Raw genomic sequence first — 21,110 nt, 5'->3', positions numbered from 1 at the left:
GGGCCTCCCTCTTATACTTCCTGTCCCTCCCCTCTACTTTTGGTGCAGGGGAGGAGGTCAGCTTGGCTCCACCCACCAAGAAGAGTGTAATGGTCCCTCTGTCTCAGGCTCGCAGAGAGGCCACTCTGCTTCACTACAATGTGACTAATACATGACATGACATTTAAGCAAACTTTGTATAATCAGAACCTGACCCACTCCAAGTGAAGTCAATAGATGTCTAAGTCCCCTCGAGACATTTAACTATTTTTGTAGAGTCAAGGCTAAACATATATGTATAGTTGTGCCAGTGTGAGCCAAGTCTGTGATAATAGAAGTTGCATAGCACTTTGTAGGATTATTTTTAGTCTATTTTCAATTTCTGGCAAGTATCCCAATTAAGCAGACATACTATTTAGTTGGGAAATTAAGTGTATTTTACTGTAATAGAACTGTTTTTTTGCTTGCAATTCATTTTGGATGAAAATGCCTCTTTCTACATTCAACTGAGGTTTTTGCTATATCCTTGAGCTGAACCTCTTTATAATTACTGGGCAATGGTGGTAGGAAAGGCAAATAATGTAACCAGAGAAGGTTTTATACTGTAGACTGTTAATTTCATATTTACATTTTCAATATCTATAAATTGGCATGTAAGGGAAATGGAGGGTCTGAGTTTTCTCTCCCAGCAGCTTTATATCAGTGTAAATCATTGATACATACCAGAGTTTATCCTGACTCACACTTGAGTAAGTGCGAAGAAAATCAGGGCCCTAGAATACCAAAGTGATCCATAAGGAATCTTGAGTTGAATGGATTCTGGTGTTAGTGTTGGGAAACAAGATGTATGTCTCATCTGCTATATTAAGAGTTTTTTTTATATAATTTCTTTCTGGTCTTCAGAAGCAATAGAAGTATGCAGTAGCAGCTGAAGTTAAAGTTTATTTCAAAGACAACTAGCAGTCTGGAGACCCTTAGGCAATATGCAAACTCTGAAGTCAAATTACAGTACTTTCTGACATGTACATATGTTTTACTCAAACTAGGATATGTTTTATGAGCATTTAAACTAGTGTGAGGCTTTTATATATTATCAAACATGACAGAAATTCTAAGTTTTCACATCCTGTACCTTGTCATTATCAATGAATTAGATATCTCATAAATCAATCAATCTGTACACCAGATAATTACCTTTATTTGTACAGTGATTTCAAATTACATTCAGTATATTGTTGCCATCACATGTAATTGAATTAAAAACACAACTGGTAAACAAATCCATTAAATAGGTTAAAATATGATTGGTACAACTACTTGATAGCAAAAGGACTGACGACAGACCTTGTTATTAGCATTGTTATTAGAACTAGACAAACAACTGAAGTAGGAAGTAGTTTAGCAACCTGCACAGACAAGTCAATTAGTACCTTTTGTGTGCTTTACAGCAATAAATAGTAACACCAACCATAAAATTTAAACAAATATGCTCAAATCATTACTGCAAATCATATCATACACTTCATTCATATACTGAAAAATCACTGTTACAGAACTTAGTATCAGTTCAGATAAGAAATAAGGTTTTATCTATTCTCAAAAGCTTGTCTAAAATTTTTGACACAGTTGAAATTACTTCAACACTTTCAGGTACAGCATTTTATGACCAAAGGGTATATAGAAAAGATATTGAGGGACATGTAAAAATCCAGTGTCGGGTTGATTTCAGAAAGCAAAAGATTTTTCATCAACTTCAAAGTATCATCATGGAAGTTTCATCATATAGTTCAGGCAAGAGCTACTAATTACCTTAAAAGACACAGCACAATTTTCAAATCAATGAGAGCAGAAATTGTAAGCCAAAGAGAATTCAGAGTTAGGTAAATCTGTTGATTCCTATGAGTAAAAGCGATAATTCTTATTCTTGCATTTTGGACCAAACTGAAATTCCAGCAACACTGATGCTGGAACTCTACAAACAAAGAATGATAGTAATCCAGTTTGGATGCAAGAAGCATGAAAACCAGTTTCCAAATCTATGGGGGGCTCAGCAGGATTTAATCCTGCTACACTTCTTAGAGGATAAAATAAGCTATTTTAATCACATTTTAAATGTGTTTATCAAAGAAAATCCAAGCAAATTCCCAAATTTCTTGTAGATATATAAAACGGGTATCAAAGACCCTCCTAGAGAATTCAGTTGGGTTTTGGTTAGATAAGGTTTTACTGCTAAGTAATGTATAAAATCTTCCCGTTTGACTGGGATTTAGCTTCAGTCACCTGGAAGTCATCCAGCTTTAAACATCTGCAAAACAATTTTGCAAGTGATAAACTGCTTCATTAGGGTCAGTATGAGAGAAGATAGGTGAAATGAGCTATTATTCTCATAGAAATGGAGATGTAGGTACCAGTAGTACTACGCTTTCAATGAATTGAAAGACAGCCTTTATACAGTAGCAAACAGTAAATGGACAAATGCCGTGGTTTGCTTCTATTTGAGGTCCCAATCTTACAGTCACTAAGGTATGAGAGTAATTTACTCATGTGAATAGTCATATTGAGCTCTGATTACTCATATGTGTAAAGTTACTCAGAGGTGTAAGTGTTGCAGGATCAGGACCTAACAGGACAAGGACTAAAAGAGAATTTAATGTAAAACAAAAGTCACCAAGGTATGTGTGTGTGTGTGTGTGTTTTTCTTATTAAAAACAGCAGCAGATACCAATAAAAACAAGCCTCTACACATTTAATTGTATGTGCTTTTCAGACAAAGTTCAGCTACAGTACAGGGTTTGTTTTCCCCTCAACAAAACAGTTGGAAAACAGTTGTTCCAGTATTAAATTGTCTTAGAGAAAAATGTTAGGTTTTTTTTTTTGGCTCAGTTTGTAAAGTGTTCATCAGCTCAACAAAATGCCAAATTTCAAAGCATGCCTCTCCCTCAGCAACCTTCCAATCCTGTAAAGACACCATGTAGATTAAATTCAAGGCACTCACACTGGCTATTCTCAGTACTCAAATTATGGTAAGTCTAGCAACTGACCTGAATCTAGAGGATGACACCTTCAAATTCACTCTGCCACCCACTCAGCTATTAAATTGGCTTCCTTTAGGGGATAAGAGAGGCCCATGATTTGGTCCCTATCTGAGATAACCAAGAGTGTGACCATGTGAAATAGAATGGAGAAATGTTCAAGCTGCCTAATGATATTGGCCAGGTTTTTTAAAAAAACTGGATGCCTGAAGTTAAGCTTCTGAAGTCCTAGTTAGCCATTTAAATAAGTGGCCCAATTTTTCAAAAGTGCTGAGCACCTAGCAGCTCCCACTGAGGTCACTGGACATTCTGTATTATGTAGTGTGCTGTGTAGCACAGGTTTAAAGCATGAGTATATTCTGTGTGTGGCCAAAGAGAGAAAAGTTCCCAAGTGATATGCAGGGGGTAGTTATTCCAGTTTGAGTGTACTTGGTTTCAGATGTATTCTAATAAACTATCAACATATTCTCTCTCGCTAGACCAAAAAAAGACAGAATGGTCTAAATAATATCAAAATAACAAGCTTAAGCTGTTTTGCGAGCTTGCATTTTGTCAGTCATGCTCAGGAATGCAAGGAACACACTAATCCACTGAAAACAGACATAATTCTTTGCATGTTCTTGAGGCAAACAGCATCTCCCTCTCTGTTTAATTCACCCTGGATTGCTCTTCCTTTCCTTATTTCATATGTGTTTTATTCTAATAGGAAAACACCAGCCTGATATTGGCAAAGTTCTGGGGAAAGCTGAGAGCAAGGATTTGATCAGTAATTTCTTTATACTTCATGAATATCTGGCATGGGATTTTAAGTACATTAAGATGCATAATTTCCGCTAAAACTGTTTTTTTAAATGAAAGAGAGCATAACAAAAGGTGTATAGGAGGCTAGTTGGCACAATTGTGTCAAAAGCATCACACTGCAAGGGATATTAGCGAAACCTGCAGTGGTTCCCCCCGCCAGCCCAATTTCAGATTTTTACAAATGTCACCAAAGGAACATCTTTGCAAACCCAAATAGATTTTTTTTTTTGCACACCTTAATGTAAGGAGGATTTGCAACATGTGCCTCATAGTGGAGATGAGAATGGGGAATTTTGCCTTTGGTCTCTTAAAATTTTTAGTCCATTTTCACAGCATTATACAAAGGTTTTCTATAAAAATGTGCTTAATTAAAAACCAGGACCTGATTCTCAGGTATGCAGTAACCTCTTTACACCACTCTGGCGGTTTACTCACTTGAAGTATCTTGTATACTGCCAGACTGGTACAAAAGTAAGTCTCAGTGTAAATGACAATAAGCCCCCAGAAGTTTAATTACATTTCAGAGGCTACTTTATTTGGAGGCAAGTTGGTGTTTATTTTTTGATTGTCTAGTAAAAGTGTTAAACTATTGAGAGGGATGTTTGTGATGATTCATTTGAAAAATCTCTGGACTTGGCGGATGGGGCAGATGCAAGAAATTTTTGTGAGCAAAGTAAATACTTTGTGGTTCTTTATACCGCTAAAATTCGCTCTTAAATCTTTTGTATTGGCCCAGGGTATAAAACAGTACTGGGCAAAAAGTGAAAAAACGTTGCACATTTCTGTGCAATACCATGTCAATGTGACATGTTGAATTTATAGTATGATATGAGCGATATAATGTAACTTAGATATATCTCCAAATATACTTAATCTAACTACTGCTCAAAGTCAAAAGCTTTTTTTACACATTGTTCACAGGCAAACTTAAAATTATAGAAAGCTGTCCTGGTCTTCTATGTGGTATAGTGTGTTTTTAGATTAATTCATTGGTAATAAGATAAATATAATAAGGGGGGAAAGCTGTCTTATTTATGCATCAAATAATTATTTTCCTCGTACATTTTATTTGTAGCACTTATAGATCCTTGTTCAGATTGTTGCCAGCAATGAGGTTGCTTAAAGCCTGCACTTTGCCTACCTTTGTAACTGAAATTTTCATGTAAGTCTGCTTCTGATTGTGTTTTGCCAGCACAAACCTTACCAGCAAACTCTGCAGTTAGAAACGGTGGTAAACAGAGTTGTATTAAATTTAATTTGACTTATGAAAATACTTACATGATAACATTATAATTCTGTTAGAAAAACAGGTGGTGGTAACCAAGGCTATGGTGCCTAGTCTTTTTACAATAGGAGTCAATTGCAATACTTCTATTGAACTCAATAGGAGCCGGATCGTATTATACAAATTCATTTAAATGGCATAACAATCCTGTTCATGATTTAACTTTGACTGTCTTAGGTAAAATATATTAAATAGTCTCCACTAGTGCCAGGCAGATAAGGGGAACCTTTCAGTCTATCAGTTAATTTGAAATAAAGAGGACAATAGCTTGGACCGGATTTCTGTCCATCTTAATTGGACTGTGGCTACACTCCTAATGGAAAAGTATGTTTTAGCATAAAACACTTCTTTCTTTCTCTTTCTTAAACAATACTTTGATATAGATCTTAGGATAATTCAGGTTTGCTGGAGAGACTAAGAAGGTGAAATGATTTGTAAGAAGCTGAAAAGTTCTCCTGAAATAGATCAAAAGGACAATTGTGGGTAAAGAAAAAGAAAGCCAGTGAAAGCTTAATTGGATGAACATTTAAAAATATTCTTATTATCCATGTGTGATTCCCTGCACACTAGTGCATATGGCAAGGGGAAGTACTTTACATCTTCATAAAGTGACATTAAGAGTGTGTGTGCATGTATGTATGTATGTGCCAGAAGCATTTGGGGCTTTCACTCTCCTCTTTATTGTAATCTCCATTTTTCATCCCAGTTATGTACATCCTTTCTTCCTTGAGTCCTCTCTGTGTACTCCACAAGAACGATGCAACCAGCCTGCACTGCCACCAAGCCGCAGCAAGTTCCTGGGCCAGTAGTGCAGGATCCTTGTGGTGATATATGGAGGAAGAAGTGGAGACAGATGGAGCATTGAGTCAGGCAGAGTAGCAGGTGGAAGCACAGCACACAACTGATTGCTGTTGATTGGCAGACTGTGAATTAGTGCTGAATTTCCACACTGTAGAGGCAGGTTATGGACTTGGGAATGAGAAGGAGACAAAGATCTTGTATGGTATGGAGGGGATGTCTATGTCGGGGTGAGGCATTGGAAGAGAGTCTGAGGGGAAAACATTTGGTAGATCCAGATCTAAATTTAATCTAATCCGCACAAGCACAAGAAGGGGGTGTGAAAGTTGAGTTATCCTCCTGGCCCTGAGCCACTCTGATAATTGAAAGTATTGCTCTGAAAGTGTTCAGAACATAATTCTTCAGAGGAAAGAGAGCTGTGCTTTAAGCTCTTGAGCAATACAAAATTAACATTCACAACCTTTGTTTTTGGTGAAGAAATTGGCATAATTAGCACTGTATTTGAAGAAATAAAGCAGAATAACTTTAACCCACAGAAAAATATCTTTTCAAATGTTTTCTGTTTTAACTTATGTACTCAGGAAGCTCTGTTAACAAGCTCAGCAAGGAGCCACTGAGAATCATACATCAGACCGTAGAAGAATCCACTGATTGGCTTTATGGTTTTATTTCTTTACTGTCTGACATCGTATCAACTGATGATGATGACAGTGATGAAGGTATTTGTGATATACAGACTTGTGTAACTGTGCTAACTCATGTTTTACCTGCATTATGTTGACTTACTTAATTTTTAACCTCACAGTCAAAGAAGTCAGGGAAAGAAAATAGAAGTGAACACCTTTGCTAATAAGGAATCAGCTGGCTACTAGGGTTAGAAAACTGATGTCTTTTGTTAGCTTTCATCTCTCATTTCATAGGCAATTACAGAAAATATGTCAGATTTAAATGTTACTAGCGGTGTTTCCAAGTAAAGAGGACTAATTTAGGCTGAGATGATATTTCAAAGAATGGCAGCAGCTCTTCTACATTGTTTCTCTCTACTCTATAAGAATGGAAGGATCTAGAAAATGAAAGAATTAAACGTACAGTCAAAACTTGAGAAATCTACGACGACACGTTTTTATTTGATATTTGAACAGTAGGGGATAGTATTGGTGGACAAAACACTGTAACTGGACTGAAGGGAAGTTTGGATAACAAACATCAATAATTTAACAGTATGGTCTTGGAAATGCTACTAATATGCATCATCTCATGGAGCAGTCAGATACCTTAAACCAAACACCCAACAGTTAGTCTATTTTTATAGTTTTTGAAAGAACCATCTTTTTGTAAACAGATAATCAGTTCAGTAGCATGTGGTGTGGTAACAGATGCACAAGTACTTCATATTATGTTTATCATCCTATACGCATATATGCAGTTAGGCATGATGCTCATAACAGTGTCATACCATATTCCTATTGCTTTGTGTAGCATTCCATCATAACAAAGACGATTAAAACCCAACAGGAACTTAAACTGAATCATTCACCTACTGTATTCATAAACTAGAAGTATCACCTAATTTCTGCCACTGCAAGATGTCTGCATGGGCTTTCATATTAGTATTGTGTACAAATACTAACAGATATGCTATTATATGTAGCTTTATGACTTGGGGACCCTATTCTGAGATGTGATTTACAGCCACCATAAGGTCAGTTCTTTGTGTTGTTGAGCAATAAAAAGGGTGCAATGTTGTTTCTTTGTCAATTTTTTTGAAATTGTGCTGGTGGTCAAAACCATGCAATGAGAAACATTTTTGAGTATGAGAGTGGATTGCGTCAGAGTGGACACACCTACCTGAGGATTTGAAAGGATCATAAAATGAGCTAGCCTATACCAATTCCTATATAAAAAGTTAAATCATTTAAATTGCAAGGTTCTGAATGTCTTCTGAGAGGACCTCGGCAACCCTAACTCCATTGACAGTACTCAGGGTGGAGAACAGTCAGCACCTCCCAAGAATCACAGGAGGGACTCAGCATCTCACAGTATTAGGCCCTAAGAGTCTGGTGTATGGGTCTGCTTCTTTGCAATGCTTAAAGCCACGTCACAAGTGGAGCCACAGCATTAGACTTTGGCAACAGACTGTTCCTGCTCCCACTGAAGTCAATGGGACTTTTGCCACTGACATCATTGAAAGCATTATTAGGTTTCTTTTGTTCTGAACTTCGCAAGAAGTGTCATTTGGAATATTTTCTTTGTGGTCAATGAAAATGGAATCCCTGTGCCCATTTTTAAAATATGGATTCAGGTTTATAACTAAACAAATTCCACTCCCATGTCAGTATCCGGCCACGTGTTTAACTATAAGTTCTAGAACTTTTTCTGGTGTCTACAATACATTTAACGTATCCATCCTTCTTCTTAGAAAGCCCACATAGAAGCAGAAGTGTGGGTGTAAATCTAAAATCTCAGAATAGAGTTCTTGTTACTCCACATGTTCAGTATAAAGTTTGAATGCATTTAAAAATGAAAATAAACTAGCATGGAAAAAATTAGTGGCATTGCTACCCGTTATATCTGACTGTTGTGTTTTTTCCATCTAGGTGAAGTGGAACCTCCATTGAAGAAAAAAGGTTGGTTTTCATTGTTATAAATAACACACGCTTTGATGTGTTAAATGTTATTAGGTACTTTTATTATTAAATTTATTAAATTAGTACAAACTTACTGTCTCTGTACCACTGGTTCCGTCACTAATTGCTTGTTATTCTACTAACTGTATATGCTGTATGGAAATTGAAATTGTTAGGAATGTCAAATTACAATACGGTTTGAAGTATTGTTTGTTGCTGTGCAGCGTGTTTAGGAGAAGTCTTAATTGTTTCATCATGCTGTGCATCTAAAAATGCTCATAAAAACCCAACAGCACTACTACAGTGTTATTTTAAATGTATTCTCTGCCTATTGACTTGTATTAATGTTCATTTGTGTTGCATACATGCCTGGAAAGAACAGACACCTCTTAGGAAGCAGTAGGGAATATAAAAGTATTCACCTCTTGGCCAGGTTTATAGTAAAAGCTGAAGTAAGGGCTGTCTGTATACTTCTGAAAATAACTTGTATAGTTACCATTGGAGTTTGGTAGAAAACAAAGAGGAAGCAAGTAGAACTGTGATACAAATCTTTCTAAATATTGCCATGTAGAAACACAAAACTTAAGTTCAGCTTCTGTTAACTCAAAAGGAAAATCTGTTGGAAGACCCAGGATATTGTTAATAGGATATAGAGCCCCTCATTTCTAGTTTACTGTTCAGACTGAGCACAGTTTGGTAATAATAACACAAATCGTTACCACCTGTTGATGTTTCAGTGATCTACATGATAAGAGTTTAATATCTATCAAATTTCCAATAGATAAATGTCCGTATCACGGACACTATCACTGCCACACTAAGGGTGCAATCCAGCTTTCTCTGCATTACCTGGAGTTGTATTAAGCCCTTAGCACCTTTTTTGGCAGTCTCAGCAGAGAAGTAAAGAACTGAATGGGCATGGAGAACAGGATCATCTACTCATCCTTATGAGCGATCCCTTCCTGTCAAAATTGTGGCAAACTGGTAGGCAGTATGGGAAAGCTTGCTCTCCTGTTACCTGTGATTTAGGGGTGGGATTTTTTCAGCGTTGGACTAACTCAGTTCCCAATGAAACCATTGGGAATTATTCCATTGACTTCAGTTGAAGCAGTTAGGCCACTGATGCACAGCATTACTTATCCTTCAACTGATATGACTATCGCGCTACCACCAACGCCTTTGATGAAAAACAGCTGATTGAAGCTGAACCCCAGCAAGGCAGAGGTAATGCTCGTGGGTGCAGAAAAGCATTGTGAGGCATTTGCACCCCATCATGCAGTCCTCTTCGGCTGAAGGGGACATATTCACAATTAGTTAATTCAGTCCATAGTTTAGGAGTGCTCCTGGATTGCTCACTGACACTTAAGCTTTCAGCTAGCAGCATCCACAAACAATATTTTCTACCATCTCCAGCTCGCTAGGAGACTTTATCCCAGGTGGATGTTGACCTGGACTTTGTTATGTACCCCTTTGTCACTTCCCGTGTGGACTACAGCAATATAATATACCTGGGACCAAAGCCACAAGCCCTTAAACTCCAACCAGTGCAGAATGCTGCGGCATGTCTCCTCAGCAACATAGTCTACCAAGAATACATCGTACCTGTCTCTGCTGTCTACACTGGCTTCTCATCTGGAATATGGAGTCAAACGTTAAAGGTTTCGATCCTTATCTTCAACGTGCTCAATGACCTGGGCCCAGCATTTCTGAAAGATTTGCCAGAAGCTCTGGGATGAAGACAAAGGCAGACAATTCTGCTCCTTGGGCATTATGGAACTTTGTATCATAGCTATAAAGCTCATCTGAACAGGAGACAAAACATTCTTGGGGGCTGGTCTGAGACTATGGAATGAACTCCCGCAGGAACTAAAGACCATCAGAAACCTACTCGCCATCTGCTGCAAGTGCAAGATGTGCTTCTTTGACCTGCTTTCTCTAACATAAACACATAATAGCATGTACTTTTAGAAACAAAATCCCCAAACTCTACCAAAATAAAACATCAGCACACACATGTCCCCCCTCAGTCTTCTCTTCTCCAGACTAAACAAACACATTTTTTTCAATCTTTCCTCATAGGTCCTGTTTTCTAAACCTTTAATTATCTTTGTTGCTCTCCCCTGGACTTTCTCCAATTTTTCCACATCTTTTCTGAAATGTGGTGCCCAGAACTGGACACAGTACTCCAGTTGAGGCCTTATCAGCACAGAGTAGAGTGGAAGAATTGCTTCTCGTGACTTGCTTACACTGCTCCTGCTGATGCATCCCAGAATGATGTTTGCTGTTTTTGCAACAGTGTTACACTTACAAATTTGCAAAAAGAAAAGGAGTACTTGTGGCACCTTAGAGCCTAACCAATTTATTTGAGCATGAGCTTTCGTGAGCTACAGCTCACTTCATCGGATGCATACCGTGGAAACTGCAGCAGACTTTATATACACACAGAGAATATGAAACAATACCTCCTCCCACCCCACTGTCCTGCTGGTAATAGCTTATCTAAAGTGATCATCAAGTTGGGCCATTTCCAGCACAAATCCAGGTTTTCTCACCCTCCACCCCCCCCACACAAATTCACTCTCCTGCTGGTGATAGCCCATCCAAAGTGACAACTCTCTACACAATGTGCATGATAATCAAGTTGGGCCATTTCCTGCACAAATCCAGGTTCTCTCACCCCCTCACCCCCCTCCCAAAAACCACACACACAAACTCACTATCCTGCTGGTAATAGCTCATCCAAAGTGACCACTCTCCCTACAATGTGCATGATAATCAAGGTGGGCTATTTCCAGCACACATCCAGGTTTTCTCACCCCCCCACCCCCATACACACACAAACTCACTCTCCTGCTGGTAATAGCTCATCCAAACTGACCACTCTCCAAGTTTAAATCCAAGTTAAACCAGAACATCTGGGGGGGGGGGGTAGGAAAAAACAAGGGGAAATAGGCTACCTTGCATAATGACTTAGCCACTCCCAGTCTCTATTTAAGCCTAAATTAATAGTATCCAATTTGCAAATGAATTCCAATTCAGCAGTTTCTCGCTGGAGTCTGGATTTGAAGTTTTTTTGTTTTAAGATAGCGACCTTCATGTCTGTGATTGCGTGACCAGAGAGATTGAAGATTCTCCGACTGGTTTATGAATGTTATAATTCTTGACATCTGATTTGTGTCCATCTATTCTTTTACGTAGAGACTGTCCAGTTTGACCAATGTAAATGGCAGAGGGGCATTGCTGGCACATGATGACATATATCACATTGGTGGATGTGCAGGTGAACGAGCCTCTGATAGTGTGGCTGATGTTATTAGGCCCTGTGATGGTGTCCCCTGAATAGATATGTGGGCACAGTTGGCAACGGGCTTTGTTGCAAGGATAAGTTCCTGGGTTAGTGGTTCTGTTGTGTGGTATGTGGTTGTTGGTGAGTATTTGCTTCAGGTTGCGGGGCTGTCTGTAGGCAAGGACTGGCCTGTCTCCCAAGATTTGTGAGAGTGTTGGGTCATCCTTTAGGATAGGTTGTAGATCCTTAATAATGCGTTGGAGGGGTTTTAGTTGGGGGCTGAAGGTGATGGCTAGTGGCGTTCTGTTATTTTCTTTGTTAGGCCTGTCCTGTAGTAGGTGACTTCTGGGAACTCTTCTGGCTCTATCAATCTGTTTCTTTACTTCCGCATGTGGGTATTGTAGTTGTAAGAAAGCTTGACAGAGATCTTGTAGGTGTTTGTCTCTGTCTGAGGGGTTGGAGCAAATGCGGTTGTATTGCAGAGCTTGGCTGTAGACGATGGATTGTGTGGTGTGGTCAGGGTGAAAGCTGGAGGCATGCATACCTCCATGCTTTCACGCTGACCACACCACACAATCCAGAAGAGTTCCCAGAAGTTACCTCTTCTGAAAAGTTACCTCTTCTGAAAAGTACTCCTACTTTTCATTTGTCGTTATTGAATTTCATCTTGTTTAGTTCAGACCATTTTTCCAGTTTTTCCAGATCCTTTTTATTTTAAATCTATTCTACAAAGCACTTGCAACTCCTCTCAGCTTGGAATCATCCACAAACTTTATAAGTGTACTCTCTATGCCATTATCTAAATCATTTATGAAGATATTAAACAGAACCAGATCCAGAACCGAACCCAGTGGGAACCCACTCGATATGCCCTTCCAGCTTGACCGTGAACCACTGATAACTACTCTCTGGGAATGGTTTTCCAACCAGTTATGCTCCCATCTTATAGTAGCTCCATCTAGGTTATATTTCCCTAGTTTGTTTATGGGAAGGTCATGCGAGACTGCATCAAAAGCCTTCCTAAAGTCAAGACATACCACATATACCACTTCCCCCACATCCACAAAGCTTGTAACCCTGTCAAAGAAAGCTATTAGGGTCATTTGACATGATTTGTTCTTGATAAATCCATGTTCACTGTTACTTATCACATTATCTTCTAGGTGTTTGCAAATTCATTGCTTGATTATTTGCTCCATTATCTTTCTGGGTACTGAAGTTAAGCTGAATGGTCTGTAATTCCAGGAGTTGTCCTTATTACCCTTTTTAATAGATTGGAACTATGTTTGCCCTTCTGCACTCCTCTAAAATCTCTCCCGTCTGCCATGAGTTTTCAAAGATACTCGCTAACGGCTCACATATCTCCTCAGTGAGCTCCTTGAATATTCTTCAGTTCTCAGGTCTATCAGCCAGCGTATTTTGTATGCACTAACAGTCTACACAAAATTCTCACTATTTTGGAAGAACCATAATTGCAAACACGCTAAAAGTTAGTTGATACCACAGTCAAGTTATTTACTGAGAAAATGTTCAAGGGAATAGTAAGGACACCACAGTAATGATAAGGAAAGAAGAAGAAAGGAAGAATAATAATGATAATTATGAGCCTGAAGAAAGCAAAGATAACCTTGACACGGATGCAAATTGCAGGCAAAGATAATAGGGATACAAATAATGACAATGAAGGTGGTACATGTAACAGGGCTAATATTGGTGTCAGTAGCCACTAGAAAGGCTTATCATAGTACATTCTTTGCCAAAATTAATTTCTTCAGCATTATCACTGATATTTATATTTAGTCACTGGAGAAGACTGAACATTTTATATTGTGCAGAAAAAAAAATGTAACCATCAGGTGACATGGTGAAAAAGTATTCTGTAAAGAGCTTTGCAATGTTTAACAATGTGTACTCAGTGCATGCTAAAATTGTTCAGCGTTTCCATGAAAACTATTCAGAAGTCTAATAATGGTTTCTACAAGACTTAATATGTTTTAGCTTTCATTTTTCTAAATCAATGGTTATAGTTGATAATGTTGATTTATGTTTCAGGGTTAGTAAAACATTTATGGACAAATCAATTTATTTGACAACTGTATGTTTAGTTTTTTTGTATCCTTCTTTTATTAACATTTCTTGTTATAACAGGAGAGTTTTATTCATCACATCTTATATGCTTATGCCTCTGCAGTCTAAGCCCGGTATCATAGTCTGTTTCTATGAAGATATTTATTGATGAAAGCAAAATGAGACTGATAATCTTTTGAATCTTTGGGATGGGGGAGAGAGCTATGTTATTACTCTTCAACATTCTAGAACTGTAGAATAGAATAATAGTTTACATAACGCTAATTTAAAGTTAATTTTCGAATATATAGATTAGTGATACTATGTACAAATTAATATTTTTACATATGGAAGTTATTCTCAATCTTTGGAATTTAGGATATGACCAAAGGTCATTGAAATCAATAGGTCTTTGATCAGGGTTTATTTTATATTTCACAGTTTTAACTTAACATTCTTCCTTTGTTTTAGTTGAAATTCACCCTGCGAGCAAAAAAAGAGGTGAGTAAATTTTAAAGCAATCTTAGTTTAATAAAAAAGAATGAGCTTAATAATAAATTAAGTTAGAAATATCTATGCAAGTAAAGCATTGACATGGCAGTAGATGCTGGCACTGGCTGAATATTATTTAGTAGACTTTTATTGGTGTAACAGATGTTGATATACATAAAAACAGAGGAAACTTGGGATTTCTGAAACACACAGAAGCACTCAGATATACTGTGATAATGGAGGCTACATATACCTAGACAGATACATAAATGCAAGGGCCTGATCCTATTGTTCTTATGCAGACACAAACTCACATTAGCCCTGTCTTTCTAAAAACTAAATCACATTCCACCTAGTACATTAAAAATAGAAATTTTAGATATTAAATAGAGGAAAATGGCAACGTTTCTGTTTCATATTAGTCTTCAGGGTGTGATAATCATGTGATTTCCTAGTTTGTAGAACCTCAAATTCTAGGCAGTGATTTATCTGGAGAAGAAGAAAAGATATGGTATCGGGATTTCCACCCTCCCTGTTCCCTAGACGTATTGATTTTTCACAGTAGTGAAGCAAGAAACACTAGAACTTTCTCATGAAAATTGGAAGAAACTAGCCTAATTATGCAGATAAATAAAGCTCCTTGACAACCAGCTTAGTTGGAATTCTCCAAATTCAAATGAGTTAATGAAATAATATGCTTTTTTGGGGGGTGGGACAGAAGGATACTAGGAGACTAAAAACATACTAGAGAACTGTCTTAGTAATTATGCGCTATATGGATACAGTCTGCCTGCCCACATACTATGAACTGCAAGATCAGGGCCAAAAGTTCAATGTATAAATACCAGTAGGTGAGTGAAACTACTATCTCATTAGATTGTTGTGAACAGTTAGTTTTCATATCAAGATTTGAAAGCAGACATTTTGCATATTTCAATTTTTTTCCAAAAATTTCATATAGCTATAACTGATAGTTAACCATGCCCTTTTGTCTTTCCCTCTTCTAAGAGCTTATCAACATAAAAAAAATTGTAGACTCATTTATATGCAATAAAAGTGATATATCAATATAGCTTATTCCAGTTCAGGAAGCAAAACAATCCAGGCCAATGTAAGGTACCTTTATGCCAATATAAGTTCAGCCACATCAGAGTTTATACTGGTAAAAATTCACACTGCTAACCAACTTACTTATCATGGTATAACTTTTCTAGTATAGACTTTTGAGATTAGGACCATAGGCTCTTAAGTCATATAGTGACTTTTTAAAATGTTATCCAGTAGCTCATCTGGAAGAATATTGAGGATGGGCAAGAATCCTTTGGATGATATTCATGCTTCATAAATATTTAGACTAGAAAATAAAAATATTTCTAAACCTAAATTTCTTCCTTCAAGCTGCAAATAGGCTAGGAAAGCAAATATTTGAATAGCATGAATGCAACCTGAAAAGTATGGCCCCTTATTGAATTTGCCTATATGGCTGAAGTTTGTGATTTGGGAAATTAATTATTCCATGCACTCATCCCTAGAGTATATACTTATTTGCATCTTTAGTGTTTTCTTTTGTATCTCCATATGGCAATATTCATTTTTCTGCATAAGAGTTCTTCTTTCCCAGCTCTGTAAAGTGTTGTCTATTTCTCTCTAAGCTTCTTCTCACTATAAAGTGTTTTGTGAATTTTTGTGTAAGGAGCAATGTCTTTAAAAAATATCTTCAGAACTGGGTGAATGCCAAAAACACACAAAAAAACTACTTCCCCAGATAGTTTTTTATTTGATTTTTGTTATCATCAATTTCTGTTATGAATGTTCTCTTGACAATGCCATCTTGCTATTTATACTGATCAAAACAGCAATAGCATATCCACTATAAGGGGAACACTTTAAAATATGAAGAAAATATTTTTCAGATTATCTAAAGAAAACACAACTACCTACCCTTAGGCAAGAGTGAATTTTCAATTCCAGGGTTTTCTTTTTCTTTCTTTCTTTCTTTTTTCTTTTTTTTTCTTTTTGCTGTGGGAAGAAAGGTTTTTAACTTGGGATGATATCACAGGGCATTCCAATCCAAAATGTACTGCTTTCTTGTGAAAGATGCACAAAAAATGAGTTCCTGACTCCAAAGGTCATTAAAGATCCTTTGGATAGAAATGTAGTAGCACTTGGGGTTTCAGAGCATTTAGCTTCCCTCCAGCATATCACAGTCCAAATGACGCTACTGAGCTCTTTTAATTTATGTTCCTGCCCCAGCAGAGGGTAGCTGAGTTTGTTGCTGTTAAAGAGGGAAGAGGAGGATGTGAGTCTGATCTCTTTTCTGGTTGGGGGTCCATTGTGCCACAGTTGGAATGAAGAGAGCCTGAAAATCAGACTTAGTAGGTGGGAGTTAGGGGAAGACATGAAGAAATATCTTACTTTCCATAAGAATAACATGTGCGTCCTTCTGATCAAAATCCTCTCTCAGGAGATCCTGGGGTCCTGTATTTTTTCTACAGAGCAAACCCAATGGCTCTTCTTCACCTCCTCCTATTGATTTCAGGGGTAGGAGAGGTGGCAAGCAGTCTCTTCTCTTACTCTCCAGATTTTTGTACCCCAGAATGCACAGCATATATAGGTTTCAGAGTAACAGCCGTGTTAGTCTGTATTCGCAAAAAGAAAAGGAGTACTTGTGGCACCTTAGAGACTAACCAATTTATTTGAGCATAAGTTTTCATGAGCTACAGCTCACTTCAGTATGAATCCGATGAAGTGAGCTGTAGCTCACGAAAGCTTATGCTCAAATAAATTGGTTAGTCTCTAAGGTGCCACAAGTACTCCTTTTCTTTTAGCATATATAGGAACTTTATTCTGCACATCAGGCCCCAAGAATGAGGTAAGTGAATCCAATAACAGTGGTGTGTTTACATTGACTTTCCAGTTGAGTAGCTGCCACAAAACAAGGACCCTGCCAGATGTCTGTACTTTTATTAATAATCTAAGAAGGATGAGATATGGTAATACTCCGGATGGTATTTGGTAGAAAATTGTTAGGGTAGGACAAATGTTCTTGCTGTTTTCAAAAGACAGGAGCTTGAGAAATATTCTTCAGGTTTGGTCCTATATTTTTATATAGCACAGAAGATTGAATGGATTTATAATGGAAGAGCAGTCCTTGATGGTAACAAAACTTAGCAGCTATTTTATTAGCACACACATTGTTTTACCTCAATCAGAGTAAGATTTTTTTTCATCTGCAATAGGGTAGGTAAAAGAGCTCTGGCACTGATGCTTAACTGAAGACCCTCCACCATTTTTTCCTCACTTTAAGTATTGTAAAGAAAATAAAGCTGACATTTTTAAAGCCTTATCCTCCCCAGAAATGCTCTCAAAAGAGACTTTTAGACAGAATATAATGTTAGATGTAATTAACCACAGACCATGATAAAATAGCCTCTTTATTTCTAGATTGATTACAAAACCCATAATTTGTAATAACTTGTCCAATCTCTCTTCAGTGAGATAGAATTCATGAAAAAGAAAAGACTCTAAATGAACTTTACTTTCCCTGGGAAAATTTAACTAACTTTTGGTTGGACCCAGGGTTCCATCTGTGACTCATTAATTCTTCATTTGAGAGGCACAGTGCAAAATTCCTATAGGAATTTTATTCCTCTTCCTGCCCTCTTCTGTTGGACACAGGTTCAGAGTTTATTAGTGTTAGAACATCAGGAAAGTACTGAAAGCATGCCCAGAATGAGGTACATTGCATTGGACATGTTGAGCAGGGTCCCAGAAAAAAAGATTTATATATTTTTGAGTTGGGGGGAGGAATAAATCTATATTAAAAATTAATTGGGGTTAAGAGTTCTTCTAGTATCCCCCATTTCTCCCTAATTTATCCTTTCAAAGCCTTCAATCACTGTGATGCTCCTTCATACGAGAAAGGTTACATGTTTCTTGCTGGACATCAGAGCTCTTGAACATCTGCCAGAAGGGATTACTCAAATCAGAGACAATGTAAAATGCTGCCTTCCCTTAGATGAAAAATTGCCCTATATATTAGAGTTGATCAGAAGATTTTTTCCTGTTGAAAAATCAAAAATTGATTGGCCAAAAAACAAAATAGTTTTGGAAATGCTACAGTGGTGCCTCAAGCTGCATCCCCTCTCTAGGCCAGGCTCCCTAGTTGGCCTACATATCAGATGATGCACCATGTTCTCACTTTGTGATGTGGTGGGGGGTGGTACATCATGATGAAACACAATTTCCACGAGACACCAAGGCGGTATAGCTGAATCTAATATTTTCCATGGAAAGTAGACACTTTGAAAAATTGTATTTACTCAAAATCCCAATGTTTCATGGAAACCGTTTAGAGTGGAACATTTTTGACTGACCTACTATATATTCTAAAATGCCCAGGCACATCATTACCATGGTAAAAGATCAGTGCCAATGTTCCATGACTTAATAATAAAATTCTCCTTTAATGACTAAAAATAGCAATGTATTGCTTTATCACCCCATCTGTCCTTGAGACTCCAGAACAAAAACATTTTATTTTGTAGCAGAAAGAATATGATTTGAGTCATAGCAGATGGAAAAAGGCATATATTTCATTGATCCCATAGTAGTAGCGTATAAACAGAGATGGTCATATCAAATTTAGCTTTAGTTTCTCCGTAGGTGTGCAAGAGGTTGTGGGGAATGGGGATAATTATGTTTCTCTCGCCACAAGCTGGAAAATTTGGCGATTATCAAAATATCACCTCATGATCAAAACTCTTTTGGGTTGATGATAGAGATGCTGCTGGTCAGTCTATGCTAATGTTTTTACCATGGATAGCTTGGGTGGAGCTCCACCAATGCTAAGAGATTACTTAAAATGTGTGGGGTCAGATCCTAATCGATGCTAAATTTGTTTTGCACTGTTTCTGCAGCACAAAGCAGGCCTAATTCTGATTTCAGTGGCCATCTGAAGATTTGCTTAAAGTGTACAGTAGCACAAAGCCTCTAGGTCTGGCCCTACACCACTCAGTGGAGGGGACTATCTCAAGGAAAGGAGGCATAGCTCGATCACTACTGCATTCTGGCTATCTCCAGCTGCCATAAAAGCCCTCCAGGAGTTATTGTCTTTCGCTATAAATTAGAGCATGTGTGAGGCAACTTCAACTTAATCCCGGCAGCTCCAAGGATTGGGGAGCATAAAAGGTATAGCTGATTTTAAAGTCTACACCATCAACTCTTTGGCCAGTCCCAAAAGCTAGGCCCATAGGGTAGACGTAATCTCAGAGTTAATTCTCACAGGCAGAAATATTTGCAATTTATTTTTTTGTAGTATTGTGGCTACTATAAAGACTTGGTGTTTTGCATAGACTGTGGCTCCATGAAATGTTAACATTTTGTTGGGAATGAGTCTTTTGTACAAAATATTTCTCCCCTACCCCCCCTGATTAAAATAGCTTTCATCCTAACCAGCCTCTTCCACCTACAGTAGAGCTAGACCACAGCTGTACAGTTTTGAATGTCTGCTAAGGAGACTAACAAGGGGAGAATTGACTACAATTCTCTATAAAGACAATGTCTAAGAGCAAGTTAAAAATGACCCCTCTGAAGCTCCTAACGCAGCTCATTCCAGCTCTCGCTTTGTGGTTCGTTTACACCCCCAGCAACTTGCCAAGTTAATCATGCACCTGATGCTAGGTAGGCTAGATAAACCGGCAGGGATATAGTCCAGCTTAGTTGTGGGCAGCAGCTATAGGGCTTCTGGCTGCAGGAGGCAGAGTAATTAACCCTAATTTTAGCAGGCCCTTTGGGTGGGGTCCATTCCCCTTTTCACATATGTACATTTTTGAGAAACTGAAGGTTTTAAACACTCAAAGGACCAGATCCACAAAGATGTTTAGGCTCCTAACTTCCATTGATTTCAGTGGAAGTTAGGAGCCTAAACACCTTTGTAGATCCGGGCCAAAATGTTTACCCTCATTGCCTGTAAAAGCAGTTTTGTTTTGTATAGCAAAAGGTATGGGGGGAGAACAAACACAGCCTGAAACCAGGATCAGTTGGTGTAGTGTACTCAGCAAAAGACACATACAAATATAACCCCTTAAAATCAGTCCAATCTCTACTGATGAAATTTAAAACCATTGTTGATATTAAAACCCCAAGTCACTCTCAGAGTGACTGGCTAATATTAGAGCAGAGAGATGGTGGTTAAGGGGCCAGACTAGGGTCAGAGGGTCAGAGTTCAGTCAGCAGCTCTGATACTGGTTTCCTCTGTCACCACAGGTAAGTCATTTAATCATAAAGCTCCCTATTTAAGAAATGGGAACAATAATATTTCCTTTCAACCATATTCTTCTTCTTTGTTTTTGTTTGGTTGGTTTACACTGTAAGCTCTTTGGAGAAGGGACAGTCTCTCACTGTGTGCAGGTACAGTGCCTAACACGATGGGCCCTGTCCTCAGTTTGGTCCTTTAGGTGGTACCATAATGCACGTTATTACAACTGAATACTTACTAACAGTGAGCAGCCAAACAAGAGCACAGTAAAATAAGCAGACAGGAAATGAACCATTTGTTGATGGAAGAGTAAAAACCTCCTCCTGCCTCATCATGAAGAGGCTATGGGTCTTTATTCATACTAATGTGAGGCTGAACTATGCTGAGAGGGCACTTCTAGTATAAAGTGCTTCAGGAAACTATAATTTACTTCTCTTTCCCCCTCCCTCCTCTTACTAATGCTTGGTCTTTGTCGTGCACAGGG

General features: G+C 38.0%; 1 protein-coding gene and 1 long non-coding RNA gene across 40 annotated transcripts in view; one reads left to right on the top strand and one right to left on the bottom strand.

Moving 5' to 3' along the window:
* TRDN (triadin) overlaps nt 1-21,110 on the top strand; it is a 312,608-nt gene that overhangs the window by 58,629 nt on the left and 232,869 nt on the right. For 37 of the 38 annotated variants that reach the window (XM_075126696.1, XM_075126708.1, XM_075126699.1 and 34 more), the window contains exons 3-5: nt 6,477-6,614; nt 8,493-8,522; nt 14,347-14,376. In XM_075126696.1, the coding sequence (XP_074982797.1) occupies nt 6,477-6,614; nt 8,493-8,522; nt 14,347-14,376 (198 nt within the window). The remainder of the gene's footprint in view (nt 1-6,476; nt 6,615-8,492; nt 8,523-14,346; nt 14,377-21,110) is intronic. The other variant, XM_075126709.1, reaches the window with a different exon arrangement.
* Nucleotides 15,831-21,110, bottom strand: part of LOC125634215 (uncharacterized) — an 83,527-nt gene continuing 78,247 nt past the window's right edge. For both annotated transcript variants that reach the window (XR_007355832.2, XR_012667657.1), the window contains one exon: nt 15,831-16,386. This is a non-coding gene — a long non-coding RNA (uncharacterized LOC125634215). The remainder of the gene's footprint in view (nt 16,387-21,110) is intronic.

Source organism: Caretta caretta, chromosome 3 (assembly GCF_965140235.1).
Source record: "Caretta caretta isolate rCarCar2 chromosome 3, rCarCar1.hap1, whole genome shotgun sequence".
Taxonomy (NCBI): domain Eukaryota; kingdom Metazoa; phylum Chordata; order Testudines; family Cheloniidae; genus Caretta; species Caretta caretta.
This window is presented reverse-complemented; position numbering and strand designations above follow the sequence as displayed.